At 42.9% G+C, this 15709-nt stretch overlaps 1 protein-coding gene across 1 annotated transcript; it reads left to right on the top strand.

The window, feature by feature from the left end:
- Positions 1-177: 177 nt before the first annotated feature.
- PNLDC1 (poly(A)-specific ribonuclease (PARN)-like domain containing 1) lies at positions 178-11742 on the top strand. The gene is made up of 18 exons (XM_010584526.1): positions 178-531; positions 652-725; positions 1690-1723; positions 1847-1970; positions 2680-2768; positions 3061-3161; positions 4472-4548; positions 5407-5544; positions 6472-6541; positions 6797-6882; positions 7108-7163; positions 8254-8315; positions 9182-9235; positions 9452-9494; positions 10067-10166; positions 10648-10823; positions 10996-11094; positions 11670-11742. Exons 1-18 carry the CDS (start codon positions 482-484, stop codon positions 11740-11742), a joined length of 1506 nt encoding a protein of 501 aa, XP_010582828.1. The 5' UTR covers positions 178-481.
- Positions 11743-15709: the final 3967 nt, after the last annotated feature.

Here is a 15709-nt window from a genome sequence, read left to right as displayed (position 1 = left end):
CCTGCGGTGGCTGAGGCGGGGCGGCGAGGCCCTTGCCCGCTGAGGGGGCGAGGCGGCCGCGGGCGTTGAGGTGTGTTTTAGCAGGTGATGGCGCTGGCGCGCACCAGAAGAGCGAAGGCTGAGGCAGGACACGGGCGGCCGAGGGTTGGAAAGGGAGCCCTGGCTGCGGGGCTGGCCGCGGCTGGGCGGGTTGGGGGCTCTGGATGTTAGTTATGGGCCGGGGGGGCGCACACGTCCTGCAGAGGGTGAGTCGGGGTCCTCCCGGGGGGGTGTTTGGCTTACCTCAGCCTGCCACAGGGACGAGGGAGCAGCAGACTCCACAGCAGTCGGTTGCCTTTTCTCTTGAGCTTGCTGCCACTGGGTTTGACACAGAGGTTACGGTGGACAGAGGTGTTTCGGAAACCCTTGACCTGAGGCTGGTGGAACACGTGCTTCATATTTAATTTTTTTTGGTGTTCTTTCCACCTCAACAGCCATTGATATGGAGTTTACTGGCTTACATTCAACTTTCCCACAAAATAACCAGCCCAGGTAAAGCTGTTGGACTTGAAATGTGGGGGAGGCTTGCTGCTCTAGCTCTGTGAGAACAGCTGTGCCTTGCAAACCTTCTTGTTTCCATTCCCTTTCCCCCAATTCTGGTTTTGTTCATAGCCTGTTTGATTCCCCTGCGGAGCGGTACCTGAAGGCCAGGCAGAGCGTTCAGCGCTTCACTGTTACTCAGCTTGGTAAGTGCTGTTCTGACACAGAAAAAAATTTCCCAAGGTCCCAGTGGTAACTGGCCTTTTGCCAACTGGTGAGCCCTGCGGGTAGCTCTGCTCTTGGTTCACTCATTACAGAGCCATTTGTTTGCTGCGGTAGTTTGTTTTTTTGTTGTTGGTTTTTGGTTTTTTCCCCCTCTGAAGTTTAATACTAACAACTTTTTAGTATTTTAAATAACTTAAAATCAGGTGGGCTGTATACTTTTTGCTGGTCTGAAATTGTTCATATTTAAAGATTGCAGCTACAAATACAGGGCTTTTAAAACAGAGGGTGCAAGCAAGAAATAGGTGACAGCAGCTCCTATTCATGGCTGTGTCATTTGATACAGTGTATGAGTAAGGTGACTATCAGAGAGGAAAAGGCTAGTATTTCTGATATTCCAAAAATAATTAAAAAATCAACCCAAGTACAGGCCTGTAGTGGTGGTGAAGTGCTATTGACAGTTAAGAACCAGTCAGAGGTCAAGAAACCAGCTCCAAAACTGTTTAAAATATTGTTCAAAGCCTTAGGCATTTTAGGGATTAATAGAAAAAAAAGGAACCTAAGTAGTAAAAAACATGTTTCAGTCCTCTGTGGTTCCTAGCTCCTTCCAAATGCTTTTGGAGTGTAGTTGGACCCACAGACTTGTGTATGCATAGTTGGAGATTTTCATCACCGACTTGCCTCTTCTCACCTGTTGCTCAATCCATTTGCTATTTAATCAGGCTTGAGTCCTTTTCCCACTTGGCACTAGAAGCTTGTCCCTGTTTAGCTCTCAGGGAGCTCGGGAGTAGTCCAGCAGTTGCTGTTAAGATTTGCACTGTGGCTTTAGTAAGTGGAAAACACATACTGCATCAGGGGATCCCCACATCCCTTACCTAATTTTCACAGTATCTGTAGACACCCAGCTAAACATTGCCATTTCAATGGAGGTTTCTCTCTGTCTTGCAGGGCTGGCAATATTCTCAAATGAAAATTCAAACAAGTAAGTAAAAAAGCAGTTTTCTGTTATAATGAAGACAGTGCAGTTGAGATTTTATGCAGAATTCTCTTGGGAGGAGTTATTTCTTGTAATTATCTTCTAGAGAGATTTTTCTTTTCATTGTAGGTATATGGTGCATTCGTACAACTTTTTTCTCTTTCCCTCAATGCTGGGAGTTACAGATGTCGAATTCACCCTTTCTGCATCTAGCATTCAGTTCCTGTCTCATTATGGCTTTGACTATAATAAGGTATGTTATCTCTGCCAGAAATCTAGAACAGAGGAATTCTGTGCAATTACAGGACAAATTAGGATTAGTATCCCTAAATGCTATGTTTCCAGGGTAAATAGCATCTTACTAAAGCATGAATGCATCATGTGGTTCATTATCAACAGGGGGAGCAAGTGCTGGTTTTTCTGAACGGCCATAGAGGTGATAACCACATCTTTGTCAGTCTAAGACAGATTTCCCCACCTCAAAAAAAGAAAACCTGTCTCTGGTGAGCTGAGGCATTACTAAACAGAACCCAGTGGGAGTCTTTATTAGCCATGAAGGTGGGGAAGTTTACCTGCAGCTTATATATTGCCACATTTCCCATAAAATTCAGACTATGTCATCGCATAAGAGCACTGTTTAGCAATTTTGGACAGGAATTGTGATATCTCGACACTTGAAGTATGTCATTAAAGGAAAGGTAAAAGCAGAGCAAAAAAACCTGATTACAGTCGACAAAAATCTTTTTCTTTCCTCCATACATAAACACGTCTTCCCATATGTAAGAACGCATCTTGCGTTGCCTACAATTTGTATTTTTGAAGCGGATATTCTGAGAATGAGGAACACCAGCATCTTCTAAGTATATGCCAGTTTTGAACCTGGCTAACCTGCTATTCCCTAATTTGCTGCAAGAAAGTCTAGAGGAGAGTAACTAACCTGGCATTTTCCCCTCCCCCCTCAGTTCCTCAAAGATGGAATTCCATACATGAATGAGGTACAGGAGAAGATCCTTAGCCAGCATCTCTTGGAGGGTAGCTGGAAAGTCAGCAGGTGAGCGCTAGTCAGAGACGTGGATCCTCAGCACTGACTGTATTGACAGCTCACCTTCACTCAGATCACATTTTTTCAAAATATTAAAGTGTATTGGTCTGAATGCCTCACTGCCAGCTGTTCCAGCATGCTGTGGTCTGTCTGAAGGAAGACTGAGATCACAGGATACAATCTGGAGAGTTGGGTGAATGTTGGGCAGTGATGCTATTGCATTCCCACAGGAAGGCACGAGGCTCCATTTGTAAACAGCTTTTTCTCACACTCTGCCTCGTTCCCCCTGATCCTGCTTTAGTGCCCTGGACAGGGATGTGCTGAAGAAGGCTATTGATGAAGTGACGTGTTGGATAGGTGCAGCAGAGGAAGAGGAGACTATGATTCTGCAGGATCTGAGTGGTATGAAACAGGGTGTCTCCCTTAGGGACCTTGTGCACTCTGAGTGACTTCATCACTTCTCCTGAACCTCTGGGGCTGCTACTGTCCTTTGCTGCCTGTTCTGTTAAACTGCTCTGTTGAGAGTGAAACCATCTGTGCCCATCCTGCCTTTACAACTCTTTGCCCCTGTCTATGCCTCAGTTCCTGTCAGGCGTTCATCTCTGGACTCTGCTTTGCTGCTCCACTGGGGTGGTGGGTCTTTCTGTAGTGGATGTCTAGGTGCTTGGAGCATGCTTTGTGGTAACTGACTTCCATTTTGTGCTGCTTCAGAGCAGCAGCTGGAGAATTTGTAGTTACTCTGGATCAGGACAACTTTTGACTTGTTTTAAATCCTGGGTGATCTGGTTTTTATTTTCTTCCCCTTGGAGAAAGGAAAGGTGGGTCTCCTTTCAGAGTTTGTTTCTTCTCATGTGGAGCAACAAGGAGCCCCATGGAGACACATATATATGCCAGTGGGGATGAACAGGCCACTTAACACCTGTGTTAGCTTTTGGGAGCACTGTAGAAGAGCTGAGGAATTTCTGTGCTTTTTTGGAGGAGTTGAGGGACAGGGAATTGTAGCAGAGAATAGTTTCTAGGTTTGCTCACAGAAACCAAATCTTAATCCTCTAGGTCAGGGAGTAAAATACGGAGAAAGTTAGGAAGGACAGAAAGTATTTAAGGCTTTGTCTGTTGATGCTTTTTTGCAGAGTGTGAAATACAGGGCGTGGGGAGTGTGCTGTGTTTTGTCTTTGCTATGTTAGCTGTAGTAGATATGATACCGATACTTTAACAGGGTCTGGCAATGGTTGAGTACCGGTGACAAGACAGACATTTATTTAAGTAAGCAATAAGACTGATTAAGGTGTCTTTTTTGAATGCTGTTCAGAAGAGGACTAGGTTAGTTCCTTATCAGCTGTGGGGGAAAATGCATTAGTAACTCTCCTATACTTGGCTTCTGGGTGTGTTGCTCTGAAACCTTCCAAAACCACAGACAAGTCTTTTTCATAGTAGCCTTCCTCCCTCTTCTTTTCAGTTAGTCTTTTCCTTTTCTCTGTGTCCTCACAAAAGCTCATTTGCCTGAAGTTCTCACTGTGACTTTTTTTTTGGTTTGCCTTTTTTTTTTTTTCTGTCATTGTGTATGGTAATGTACCAAGATCATACATTCAGGAGTATTTTCTGTACACTGGGGGATAAACATCTGGTCAATCCTTCTGTCTAGAAAAATATGTTTTCCTAAATAGGCTTGTCTGCACCTCTGAAGTTTTTTCTTTTTTTTTTTTTTTTCTCAGGCTCTCAGATGTTTGAAGTTCAGCTGGTTCTGAGACAGGCTCTCCCAAATGTTTGGACACAGCCTCTTGGAGACAAGGTGAGATGGAAATGTGGACCTTTTGAAAAGAGAGTTTGTATCTAGACAGATTTGACTGGCATTCTTGCAGGGACTCTGAAATGTTGCTTGTACTTTTAATGATAGGGTCCAGGAGGAGGAGAAGACAATGACAAAGGAGTGTTCTGGGAAGTGTTGATTGTGGGATCCTGAGAAAAGGGATCCAGAAAACTGAGAAACTTTGGTTTCTGTTTGTCCTGTAGCCACAAAATACCTGGAAGTGCTTGTCCTTGGGGCACTTCCTGAGGGGCGCTCTCTGCGTCTCCAGGCTTTTAGATCTCTTCTTCAATACTTCCACAAGAATGTACAGTTTTTAGCCTTTTTTTTTTTGTGGTTGTCCTTTGCTGACTTTTGCCATGTAGTTGCTTTGAAGAATTTTACTCTGTTACATGGCTTGCTGTTTTGCTATTTGCTACTGCTATTTTACATTTGGTGCAATATTTTCTGAATTAAATGTATTTACCCAGCCTTTTTACCTGAGGCATAGCCTTTGGGGACTCAGTTTGTGTGACTGCTGTTTGTTTCTGGTTTTTGGTGACATGAACTTAGCATATTGGTGTCAAGTTAAATTGAATTGTGTCCATCTGTGCTCCAAAAAAACCTGTGGTAGGAACCATCCTCTTAACAAAAGAAGCGTTAATAAGACACCCTTAGAGCAGGTCTCTCGTTACTGGAGCACTGATCTCTATATGGAAGAGAAGTGAGACAGTCCTGATGCACTATTTCTCCATCCTTCATAGCCTAGAAGCTGAACATGTCCTCAGCATTACTGAACACCAGTAAGCAATGTGCATACAACTAGCATGGGAGGCTGAGATACCCAATGACTGTTCTTTTCAGGTAATGGTGAAAAAAGTGAGTCCACAGCATCGGGAGCTTCTGGAGAACTCCCCTGATGACTGCTGTCAGAAGGAGCTCATTCTCCTGTCTGCCCGGGGCTTCACCAACCTCTTCCAGACACTTGTTAAAGCCAAGAAGGTAAAACGCCTCTTCCCTCCTCTCATTTTTAATATCTTCTGGATTTGCTACACTGGATGTAGAGGAATAATAAAAGATAAAGTAGTAATTTGTATTAAATGACTTGACTTCAGTGGGATCATCCTGTTTGGTTGTCAGTAAAAATGAGATGAATTCTTAGATTGCAGTCATGGTTAGAAAAAATGAGTGTTAAACATTACATCTTCTTACTGACCAGGTCCCAAAGCATGCTCAGAATTATGGATCCAAACACTAGATTTCCCTGTGTTACTTTTCTATTACCCCTACAAACCAAGTGCAGCCCAGGGAGAGGGAGCCAGAACCCATTCTGCAACGTGTTTCTTACGTCACTTGAGAAAATGCAGGAGTCTGCGATGTTGAAAATCCTTGTGTTACACAGCATAAGTCACCATCTAAGAAAGCTGAGCAGACTCTTGCCTTTTGGGCAAGTTATGCTTCTCAGCATATGACAGACCAGTTTATTGGACCATATGGACCATTGTTCTGATTATGTGTGGAAATTCCTATGTTCTGTATGCAGATTATTGAATGAATTTCAGCTTCAGAAGACTATGGGTGATGTGCAGGCAAAGGCTGTCCCTCCCCTTGTGATTGAGCCTATAAATCTGATCGCTGGAAGATTTTACCAGTGTTCAGCTGAACTGAGAATCCACCTAGCTCCTTAGGTCCACTCAAACTAGAATGCTGCTGAAAAAATACCCTCCTCAGAGAGTCCACAAGTCTGATTTTCTGAAAGTAGTCTTCCTGTGAGCTTTGCAGCCTGAATGACTTCTGGGTGAGCACGTGTGGATGCTGTCCACCAGAGGAAAGGATTACAGCTGTTGAGCATGCCTAAAATTGGGTTATCTCTGAGCTCTCTTCAAAAATATGCTCCAATGGGCTGTTATGTTTATATTTTTCCCATAGCCCCTGGTGGGACACAACATGCTTATGGACCTTATGCATCTTCACGACAAGTTCTACAAGCCCCTTCCAGGTAATGCCGTACATAGCTGCTTTCCCCAGGCTGCTGCCTTTGCAGTGGGGTGGGACAGTAAGCACAGTGGTCATTTGCCACCCTGGCCACCCACAGTGCTTAGGCAAGCAGCAGTGCTGGTAGCCTCTTCTGAGCTCTAACTGCTGGAGTGGTGCATCGTTCTTCTGACTTCAACTGTCTTTCTTATTAATTTGAAATACCATTGGCTTTTCCTCAGTTTTATGATGTCTTTCTCCACATGTGTTTTGCTTTCAGAAAGCTATGAGGAATTTAAAAGGAACATTCACAACCTGTTTCCTGTCCTCATAGACACCAAGACTGTAACAAAATCCATCTGGAAGGTGAGATGCAAAGGTCTTTCTGTTTGGAGTTAAGGCTTGTCTTTCACCCAAAAGAGGATGTCTTTCCTCAGTGCCCTGTGGTTACAGAACTGTGACCAGTTCTCAGTGCTGCCCTGAGACATTCTGATTTTAGATCTCATGTAATGAATCAGTAGTATCAGTAAATTAGCTCAGTTACCAAGAGGTCTGTCTTGGTTGGTTTTCTAACATGTTCTTCTTTTATAGAAATGTCAGTTTCCTCCAGTATCTAATCTTTTGGAGGTATATGCAGCTTTGTGCAGGTAAGTGGTGGGCTATAAAGCCTTCAGCAATCTTTTTGTTTTCTTGGGAAAGATATTTCAAAGTCAGTCACTTCTTATGTTCATACTTTCCTTCCTCCCAAATGTTTTTCAGCTGGTCTCTTATCTTTCTAATTTATGAGCAAAAGATTTGTTCATCTGTCTTATAAAGTAATTGTGCAATAAATTATTTGTTCTAAGTCACTTCTCATATTGTACCACCATTACTTCACTGGTCACAAGTTTGGCTTGCTGACAGCCTTACATACAACTTCAGAGTTGTATGTTGCTTATGTCGTGTTATGAAATGAGTGAGTTTCAGTTCTTAGTGAAAATATACCCTAACTTCAAATGCCAGCTCCCAAGAAAGAGCTGCATTGAGCCCAAAGTAGTAACTAAATAAAATGTTCAAATGGAGCACATGAGTAGATACCAAATCTCATGAGCTTAGCCATGATGTGGTAGAAGAGTTCTCTTTTTTTTTTTTTTTACACCTCTTCTGTGGATAAATTGTTTTCATGTCAATGTTGCCAAGCAAAGGAAAATTTCACCTCTTTCCCCTCACCCCCTGCTCCCAAGAAGGAGATGCAAAATCAGTGCTTATAAAAATAGTACTGGGATTCTGGTTTTTTTTGTTTGGTTTAGCAGTGTCAGGCTGGAGATTCTCACAAGTTTTTATACTTGTTTGTTCTGTCTTTTATTTCAGTCATTCCATGGTTATATGTTTATTAATCTGCCCTCCAGAGTTCCCCATTCAAATAGAACAATCCAGTCAACCCCTTTCCTTGGAGTTTTCCATTGATTTTTAGTTCTGTTTGTATTTTTTGTATGCATTTAGAGCAGACTTGCTGCTTAGAAGGTTTGGTTGGGGGACAAGACTGAGGAAGTATTTAGGAATTAGTTTTCAGGAAGAAAACTGGTAGATTCTATTCAGCTAAGTATCTTAGCGTTTTCATAGAATACTACCAAAGTTCCTTTTAAAGTCTTCAGTAGCTTTTTCTGAAATGAAGCCCCAGGTCACTAGAGAAGAGTAACTTGTCTCTAAGGTAACGAGGAAATACAAAAATCTTACACATCCACTTGTCTTCAGCAGCAAAGATCCCAAAGATCCAACGTGCCCCGTGATAGCTCTTGCAAGTGACTGCTCAAAATATGGTATGTTCTTAAGCAAATCTTCAAAGTCAGGTAGCTCAAAAGGGTTTTGTTTTACTCTGTGATGTCCACATGCAAAGCACGGATCAGTGCCAGTGGGTCTGCTGAATTTCCACTGAGCTGCCAATACACGTTTTTGTCCAGACCCAGAGCCTGGGCTCCCAAAACGTCATGTGTTCTGCGTGTCCCTGGTAGCTGCCGAGGGTAATGCAGGGCAGGTTTCCATCAGGCTGCTAGCACAAATGACATTTAAGCTAAGCTGGGTTGAACCGAGCCTGACTTGGGGCTCTGAAGAGTCAGTAGCTCTTGGAAGGGGCAAGGAGAGGTGGGAAACAGTGGTCCTAGAATGGAAAATAGTGGGAGCTAGTGGCAGTGACGTCCCAGAAAGTAGCAGGAGGTCAGTGACTTATGTGCATGGTTAGTGGTGCTGTGTGTGCAGGAGGGTGTGTTCAGTACATGGTGTGATACTGGCTACAAGGCAGATATTTACTGGCTTCTGGCAGCATGGTGTCCTGCAGTGCAGGGCCTCCTGTGTTTTGAAATGGTTCCCATACCATCAATAACGTATACAACACAACTTGGCTTAGATCTTCATGAAAGTTAAAAGTTTTTAATGTGCATCTCGCTAAGCTTTTCAACGATCTGTTTAACTGCTGCCTTTTTGTCGGTATCATTTTAAAATGCACGGTAGAAGAATAGACTTTCTGTGGGCTGTAAAGGTTTCAGGGTGAGGAAGGAAATAGAGCTGAGGGTGGGGGGAAAAAACTCCACAACAGTGGGTCTTATGAATGTTAGGGTTCTGCAGTGGAGCAGTTTCCACAGCATGCTGAATGTGTTTACTCCTTTTTGACTGTGTCGGACACTTACAGCTGAGAAGAAATCTCCTCACGAGGCAGGCTATGACGCATTTCTCTGTGGTTCAGGTAAAATGCTTCTTAAACACTTCTTCAGAGTTTGTGTTGGGACTTGGCAATTCTTCTCCTGCTCTGTAGCTCTATTTGATGTTAAGAAATATTTGTTTATATACAGTCTGTTGCTCTTAGTAACTTAGCTGCACTTTAGTGAGTTTTTGCTTTCCATTTGTTTAGTTACATTTCTTTAGCTTTGTTCTAATGCCACCTCATTATTCCTCCTTCTAGTTCTTCTGAAGTCAGCTCATTTGCTACTGTGCAGATTTACAGAGTGAGTGATGTTTAAATGTTTACTGAAAATTACATTACATAGATGGGTCTTACAGAAAACAGTCGTCACTTTGCTCTGGGTGACTTTTTGTTTTGCAGGCTGGCCTTCCTTTTGGATAAGAGAAAGTGTTACTGGAAAGGTCACTGTTCTAATTAGATTTTTATTTTATAAATCTGAAAGTAGTAGCTTTATGTCAAAGCTGACATTTAAAAAAAAGAAATCAGGGGCCATGCAATGGCTCAGAGGTTGGGAAATGGCATTATGACTCCTTTATCCTTGAACAAGCTCTCTCAAGTTCACTTCACTTGGGTAAGGGTCAAATCATTTTCCATTAGTTTCCATTTTTGAAATCTGTGTGATTCAGTGCCTTCAGTTAAGTTCCTAAGAGGCAACTGTTGAAATCCCTTCCCTTTGCTTGTAGCTTTTTGACTTCTGTAGAAGATACCAAGAGCTGAAATACCTATTTTGTCACTAGTTAAAGAGCTGCTTCAGGACCTCTTGCTCCTGAGACACTGTGCATCAGTGCAGTGCTGGAGAAACAAAACTTTGTTCCATTTTGTTTTCTGATGTAGTGATGCAGTGGAGGCTGGTCCTTCTTTCTCTCAGTATCTCACCGTGTTAGCCGAGTATCTGAACAAAGTGAATTTCATCCGAGGTGGTGTTTCAAGCATTGTGCGTATGAATTGCAGGTCTGTGACCAGTTTGTGGGGTGTGTAGGTCAGTAGCCTAGTAGATGGCTTCATGAGAGGAGAAAAATCCACCGGTGCCTGAGCCCACCTTAGGAGAAGCTCATACAAATGGCACAACTGACCTTTTAAAATGGCAAATTAGTTGAATTTCTGCTTTGTGAAATGTTTCAATAGTGTTATTCTGTAAGATGGCATTAGTCAGTTTATGTTGCCCTAATTTTCTCTGCTCTGTAAGAGAGCTTGCTCTTTCTTTGGTGGTTTCTCCATGGTAGTCATGACAGTTTGGTTTTATGACTCATGTTTAGAAGAATCTTGGGTCAAAAGAAAAATAATTTTACACCAACAGCTGTGTTGTACAACCTGTCTTATTTACATGTTATGTTTTGCATATTTTCTGATTATATTAATAGTGCTTCTGTAGTATTTCCGAACTCGGATATGTCTCGGTATTGTACATTTTCCAGAATTTTTCTGGGGAAGATGCTCCCTGCCAACATCCCCCTCTCTTGGTTGTCCATGTCCAAGGCTGGCCAGGGCTGAATGAAAGGCAGATTTACCAAGAGTTTAAAGCTCTTTGTCGCTTTGATGTCAGATGGCTTTCAAAGAACCAGTTCATTCTGCTGTCCAATAAATTTAAGCAGTAAGTCACCAGAAAGTCTCAATTTCCTGTCCCTTGATCCTCTTTGATCTAAGTCTTCATCCCACTCTCCCTCTGCTGTGACAACTCTTAGATAAAGAGATTCCTGTCCTGAGCTGTGGGATGCTATAAGCAACCTGCAAGCCATGGCTTGTGATATCTGCTTTCATTACAGTGTCAGGCTTGTTCTGCGAGATTATAAGCATCACCCTCATCTGCGGATTTCTGTCTATCGCCACTGGAGACACTCTCCACGTGTGAACTGCCTGCTGCAGTGAGTTGGGGAAATCACAGGAATGGAGAGTGGGGGGGGGAAGCATTCCTTTCAGCGTTCCTGGCCCTGTCACAGAAGAGTCTGTTGCTCTTTTGCAATGTTCTTCTGCCAGCCCTTCAGGAGAGCAAGGGGTTCAGAAGCAGGTTCACTTGCCAACTGCTGGGTGGCTTACTTGTGAGCTTTCAGCCCTGGGCAACTGGACTTTAATGTTGATCCTGATTAACTGGGAAATGTTACCCCATCGATAGCACAAAACTATGTATGTGCTATTATAACAGACAGAGGGTTATCTTAATGAGCTTTAATGCTAGCTTTAATAAGCTTGAGGAGAGAGAGGCAGAGTCTCTCAGGTGTGGGATGGATGTGCTTTTTCTACAGCAGAGTAAAAGGCTTGGTAGTAGGAGAGAATTCCAGATTCAAAGTGCACCCCTCTTGTGAGGTGGTGACAGTGATGCTCATGAAGGGTGAATTTCTGGCCTGACACAGTTTGGAAAAGAATCTCAGTGCTTAATAAGAACAAAATTAAGTCCTAAATATAAGTAGCCTAACTGCATTTTATTATGCTTGCCCTTTAGAGTCTCTAGTATTGTGGCACTGTGGTCTCTCTTGGCCTTTGTACTCGGAGGAGCTCCTTGCTGTTCATTCTAAAGGACTGCCTTACAGATGAGACGTGAGGAACGCAGATCTTACTTTTTGTATTCGTCTATGTTTTGTTTTGTTTCATTTCATTCAATAAATTATGAGGGGAAAAAAAAAAAGCAATGAATAGTGTTTTTAATTGCTTTCTTGGAAATGTGTTTTTTTAAAGAGGATGTGTTGGTTTCCAATTTGTGGTGTTTTGTAATCTCTTGAAAGCATAGTCCCCTCCTGAAGAGGGAGAGATGGCTCTTTCAATGCCTAATTTACTTTGATCCTCTGTTGGTTCCTCACAGCTATTCATAACGCCCTGTTTGTTCCCAGTGCTTGTGCTGCTGCATAACACACATTTCTGATGAAGTTTGGGAAACTATGAAATGAAAGAGGCTATTTTCAGCTTCAGTTGTAGAGCAGAGGAAACATCACTGTTTACCAAATGAAAATGGGCAGAGTTGATGGAGAAACCACTATTGGGCTCATGAAGGATTCTGGGGAATAGTAAATAATTTTGCAGTGCTATCAGTGTCATGCAGTGGTATTTTCAGTGGCAGTGGAGCTGAGGATAGACACAGATAAGCAGAATTTATCAGCTTCCAATTTGTAGAATACACGCAGGTCAGGTGAGTTGGCAAGCATTTCTGTTTGCTTCTAGCGCACAGCATGTGAGCAGTCCTTTATCCAAAAATATCGTGAGACATGCTTTGTTGATCATTTTCTCTGATATAGCTAGAGTATTTGTCAGTCCAGGGACTGTGGTCTTCAGAAATTTTTCTTATTAATTTCCTTCTCTTCTTAAAAACAACCTGCTGATCCATGGTTTCCAAATAATGGTCCCTAGATTTCATCAGTCAGACCTAGTTGGATGGGGCCCATGAGCATCTAATGCGTAGAATCTGCCTTAAATGGGCTGTAAAATGGGAGTTGCCGCAGGGGACCTTAAAGCAGCAGCACAGTATTGCGTTGTGCCTGAAGATCATGTGCTCTCTGCTGCTAACGGTTTGCTGCTTTGCTGCTCTTTAGGAGAAAAAGGCAGTGTATCTTCAGATGTGGTTCTCGAGTTCTGTGCAGCTTGTGGTTAACAGCTCTTATTTCATAAGCCAGCTAAGTAACTGACTTCTTGATGATGGGGTTTTTTTTTGGTTGGGGTTTTGTTTTTGGGTTTTTTTTTTGGTAACCCCTTCCAGTGACGGGGTTCTCTGTCACAGTGTTGCTTCAAATACCAGTAACTATCTTCCTGTTTATTCTGTAATGTTTTTTTGTCTTTTAGCATCATTATAGACACCCCCATTGCGTCAAGGAGAGCACAGGCTCTGTGTGTTGTGTAGGTTGGGAAAATTTTCACTGCGTGTTACACGCAGTAGCATGCATTTTCCCATAAAACCCCTCTTTTTGGCTTATGACCTGGGAAACATAATACCCTTGTTCCCTGGGGTCCATATTCAGCTAGCGGCTTAAACGTGGGGAGGTGCAGCCTGACTTGCATCTAATCTTTACAATCTGGGGATCATGAAGATACAGATGCTGTTACCTTTGAGAAGCACAGCAGTTTTTTAAAGGAGCGTGCACTTTGAAGGAGCCAAGAAATTGTTCTGTGTTTAAATTTTGCTCCCTTCCTCCCATTTTTTTCAAGTGGCATGCAGACAAATAATGAATTAATTCCCTGCAGTACTAGTCTCTCTCTTGGTTCATCCTCTAGAGAAAACACTTCCCTGCGGAAGAAAGCAGAGATCCTTTCACCCCTTTTTGAGAAATATCCCATGGGTCTGACCATGCCTTCCCCCTTTCCAAGGGACAGATCTACCTCATGTAGCAACATAGTGTAGTGAATTGAGAGACTTGGCTTGCCTGCATTAGAGCTGGGAGAACTTATAAATAACAATTGCTGTAGATCTACTAGATATTCCTACTATAAATCAGGTAAGTTTACATGCAGAGTAAATACACGAAGAAGAAACGAGAGAGGGTTGAGTATATTCTGATCTCCCTCCTAGGGGAGAATTTACAGAAACAAGTTGCCTGCCTGTAATAACCTAGGGTCACTCGCTGCTCAGAGCCTTTTAAAGAGATCAATCAGATGTACTAGCAGTCAGTTCCCATGAAATGAGTTAGCTGGGGGCTAGTCTAACAAATCAGAGCAGCAACTTTTAGCTGTGGGAACAGATTTACAAGTCTTTCTGAGTGGCTGTAGATCAAGACAGAATCTCTCTGAACATGCCAATCTGGCCATTCTGACCTCAGCTGTTGCTTTTGCTCCAGACTAGGGAATTGTTATTAATTGAAGTTGGAAGGATCAAAAGTAGTTCAGGTTATGCCTGTTCCTGCATGTCTTCTGCAAGGAGTGGGGGGTGCTTTTGATTCTTGTGAAGCCAATTCAGGGTGGTGCAACCTGCCTCATAACTCTGGCTCTGAAGAGGTGCATGTCAAAGTTGCTGAGGGCTGGCAGCTTAGAAAGTCAAACCTGGCTCCCTAAGACAGTGATAAAACCACAGCAAAGTCCCTAGCAGCAGTTACAGCACACCTGCTTCTCAGCACTATGAGAAACTTGTACTTCAGCTGTAAGGCTTGAAAGGAGAATTCCAACCCTCAATGAAACAAGATGTTAGAATTCAAGTTGTGAAGGTGTGCATTAAAAGTATAGCCCTGCAAATGAAGCATTGCAGATCAGAATATATCTATTTCCAAGAACAATTTGATTTTTGATACACTGACTTTTTTTTTTTTTTTACATGTTCAAGATTAAATATGTGGGTTTTAAGATAACATCTCTACTCTGGTGGGAAGCCTCTCAGGGCACCTCCTGTTGCTGAACAGCCAGGGTGGAAGTCTTGCAATGGAGGAGCTCAGCATTGTCTCAGATTAAAGAAATACTGTCATACCAGACTGTTGTTGAGAAATTTTATTTTTATCATTAATTTTGAAAAAAAAACCCAACCAAACCCAGCAAAAAACAGTGTTCAATTATGCAAAAATGTCTATGGATCTATACATGGAAAAGGCAAAATTATCTCTAAATATTCCTTCAGATGTCATTCTTAGTGCTTGTGGCTTCAGTGGTGATATGCCAGATATACTCTGGCATTGGAGGAGAGCAGGATTTACCTCTCTTAAAAGGCAAGGTATTCTTTTTACATAGAAGAAAATTTTATATACTCCTTTGTTTTCTAATGGTGTGAATCAATGATTCCTCTTAATATTATGCATTCATTCAAAATACATCATAGCTGAAAACCTTGGTACATCTTGGAGTGGCAAAGTTGCAAATGTTTTGCTGGACAAATCAAGTGAAACAGCCTGGTGTAAAGTGCTGGCATCGCTCACCCCCTTGATGTGAGGTAGCCTAACAAGCCAGAATGGCTTTGGCTGTATTGCAGCACCGCAGCTGGGTCAGAACTTTGTGTGCTGATAAAGCGACTGAGGAAATTTCCATATGCCTTTGACATGGGAAACCGTGCTGTACAACTGCTTTGTTAACACATTTTTGTGGTGGTCTCCATATGCAGCAGCAGATATGACTTGTTTTCTGGTTTTATCTCCCTTTTTCCCCATGTCTTTACACAACATTCCTTCTCCAGTGGTTGCTGTAGTCTCTACCATGGGAGAACACCTGCCCAGAAGACTAACTGAGGGAGCAGTGCATGAAATGCTGTGGCCGTATTTCTTCCAACAACCCTTACACTTAAGGAAAGGGGGTGATTATACCCAGTCTGACACAAGGGACCCTCAGAAGGGGAGTGTTGTGTTGGCCCAGTCGGCCCTGGTCTCTGTAAGGCAGGTGTGTTAAGGAGATACAGACCAGCGATGCTGGGGAGAGCACAAATCTCTATCTCTTGGTTTGCTGGAGGAGCCCAAAAGCAATGGATTAGAGCTGTGCTGGAGGTGTGGTGTGTCTCGTGGTGGGGACGGCTGACAACTGAGACGGCTGGCTCGCAGAGCTGCTGCCTGGGCTCGCCCACACATCCCTAGGAGCACTGGTGGAGAG

Source organism: Haliaeetus leucocephalus, unplaced genomic scaffold (assembly GCF_000737465.1).
Source record: "Haliaeetus leucocephalus isolate CR32 unplaced genomic scaffold, Haliaeetus_leucocephalus-4.0 Scaffold992, whole genome shotgun sequence".
In the NCBI taxonomy this organism is placed as follows: domain Eukaryota; kingdom Metazoa; phylum Chordata; class Aves; order Accipitriformes; family Accipitridae; genus Haliaeetus; species Haliaeetus leucocephalus.
Note: the sequence above shows the minus strand (reverse complement) of the source record. Positions and strands in the feature narration are given on the sequence as shown.

What these genes read in the sequence shown, in the direction of transcription:
- PNLDC1 (XM_010584526.1), top strand. Translation starts at nt 482, where the DNA reads ATGGAGTTTACTGGCTTACATTCAACTTTCCCACAAAATAACCAGCCC. An exon ending in TAACAAAATCCATCTGGAAG is followed by an intron (nt 6,883 to 7,107) that starts GTGAGATGCAAA and finishes CTTCTTTTATAG; the next exon opens with AAATGTCAGTTTCCTCCAGT. An exon ending in CGTGTGAACTGCCTGCTGCA is followed by an intron (nt 11,095 to 11,669) that starts GTGAGTTGGGGA and finishes CTTGCCCTTTAG; the next exon opens with AGTCTCTAGTATTGTGGCAC.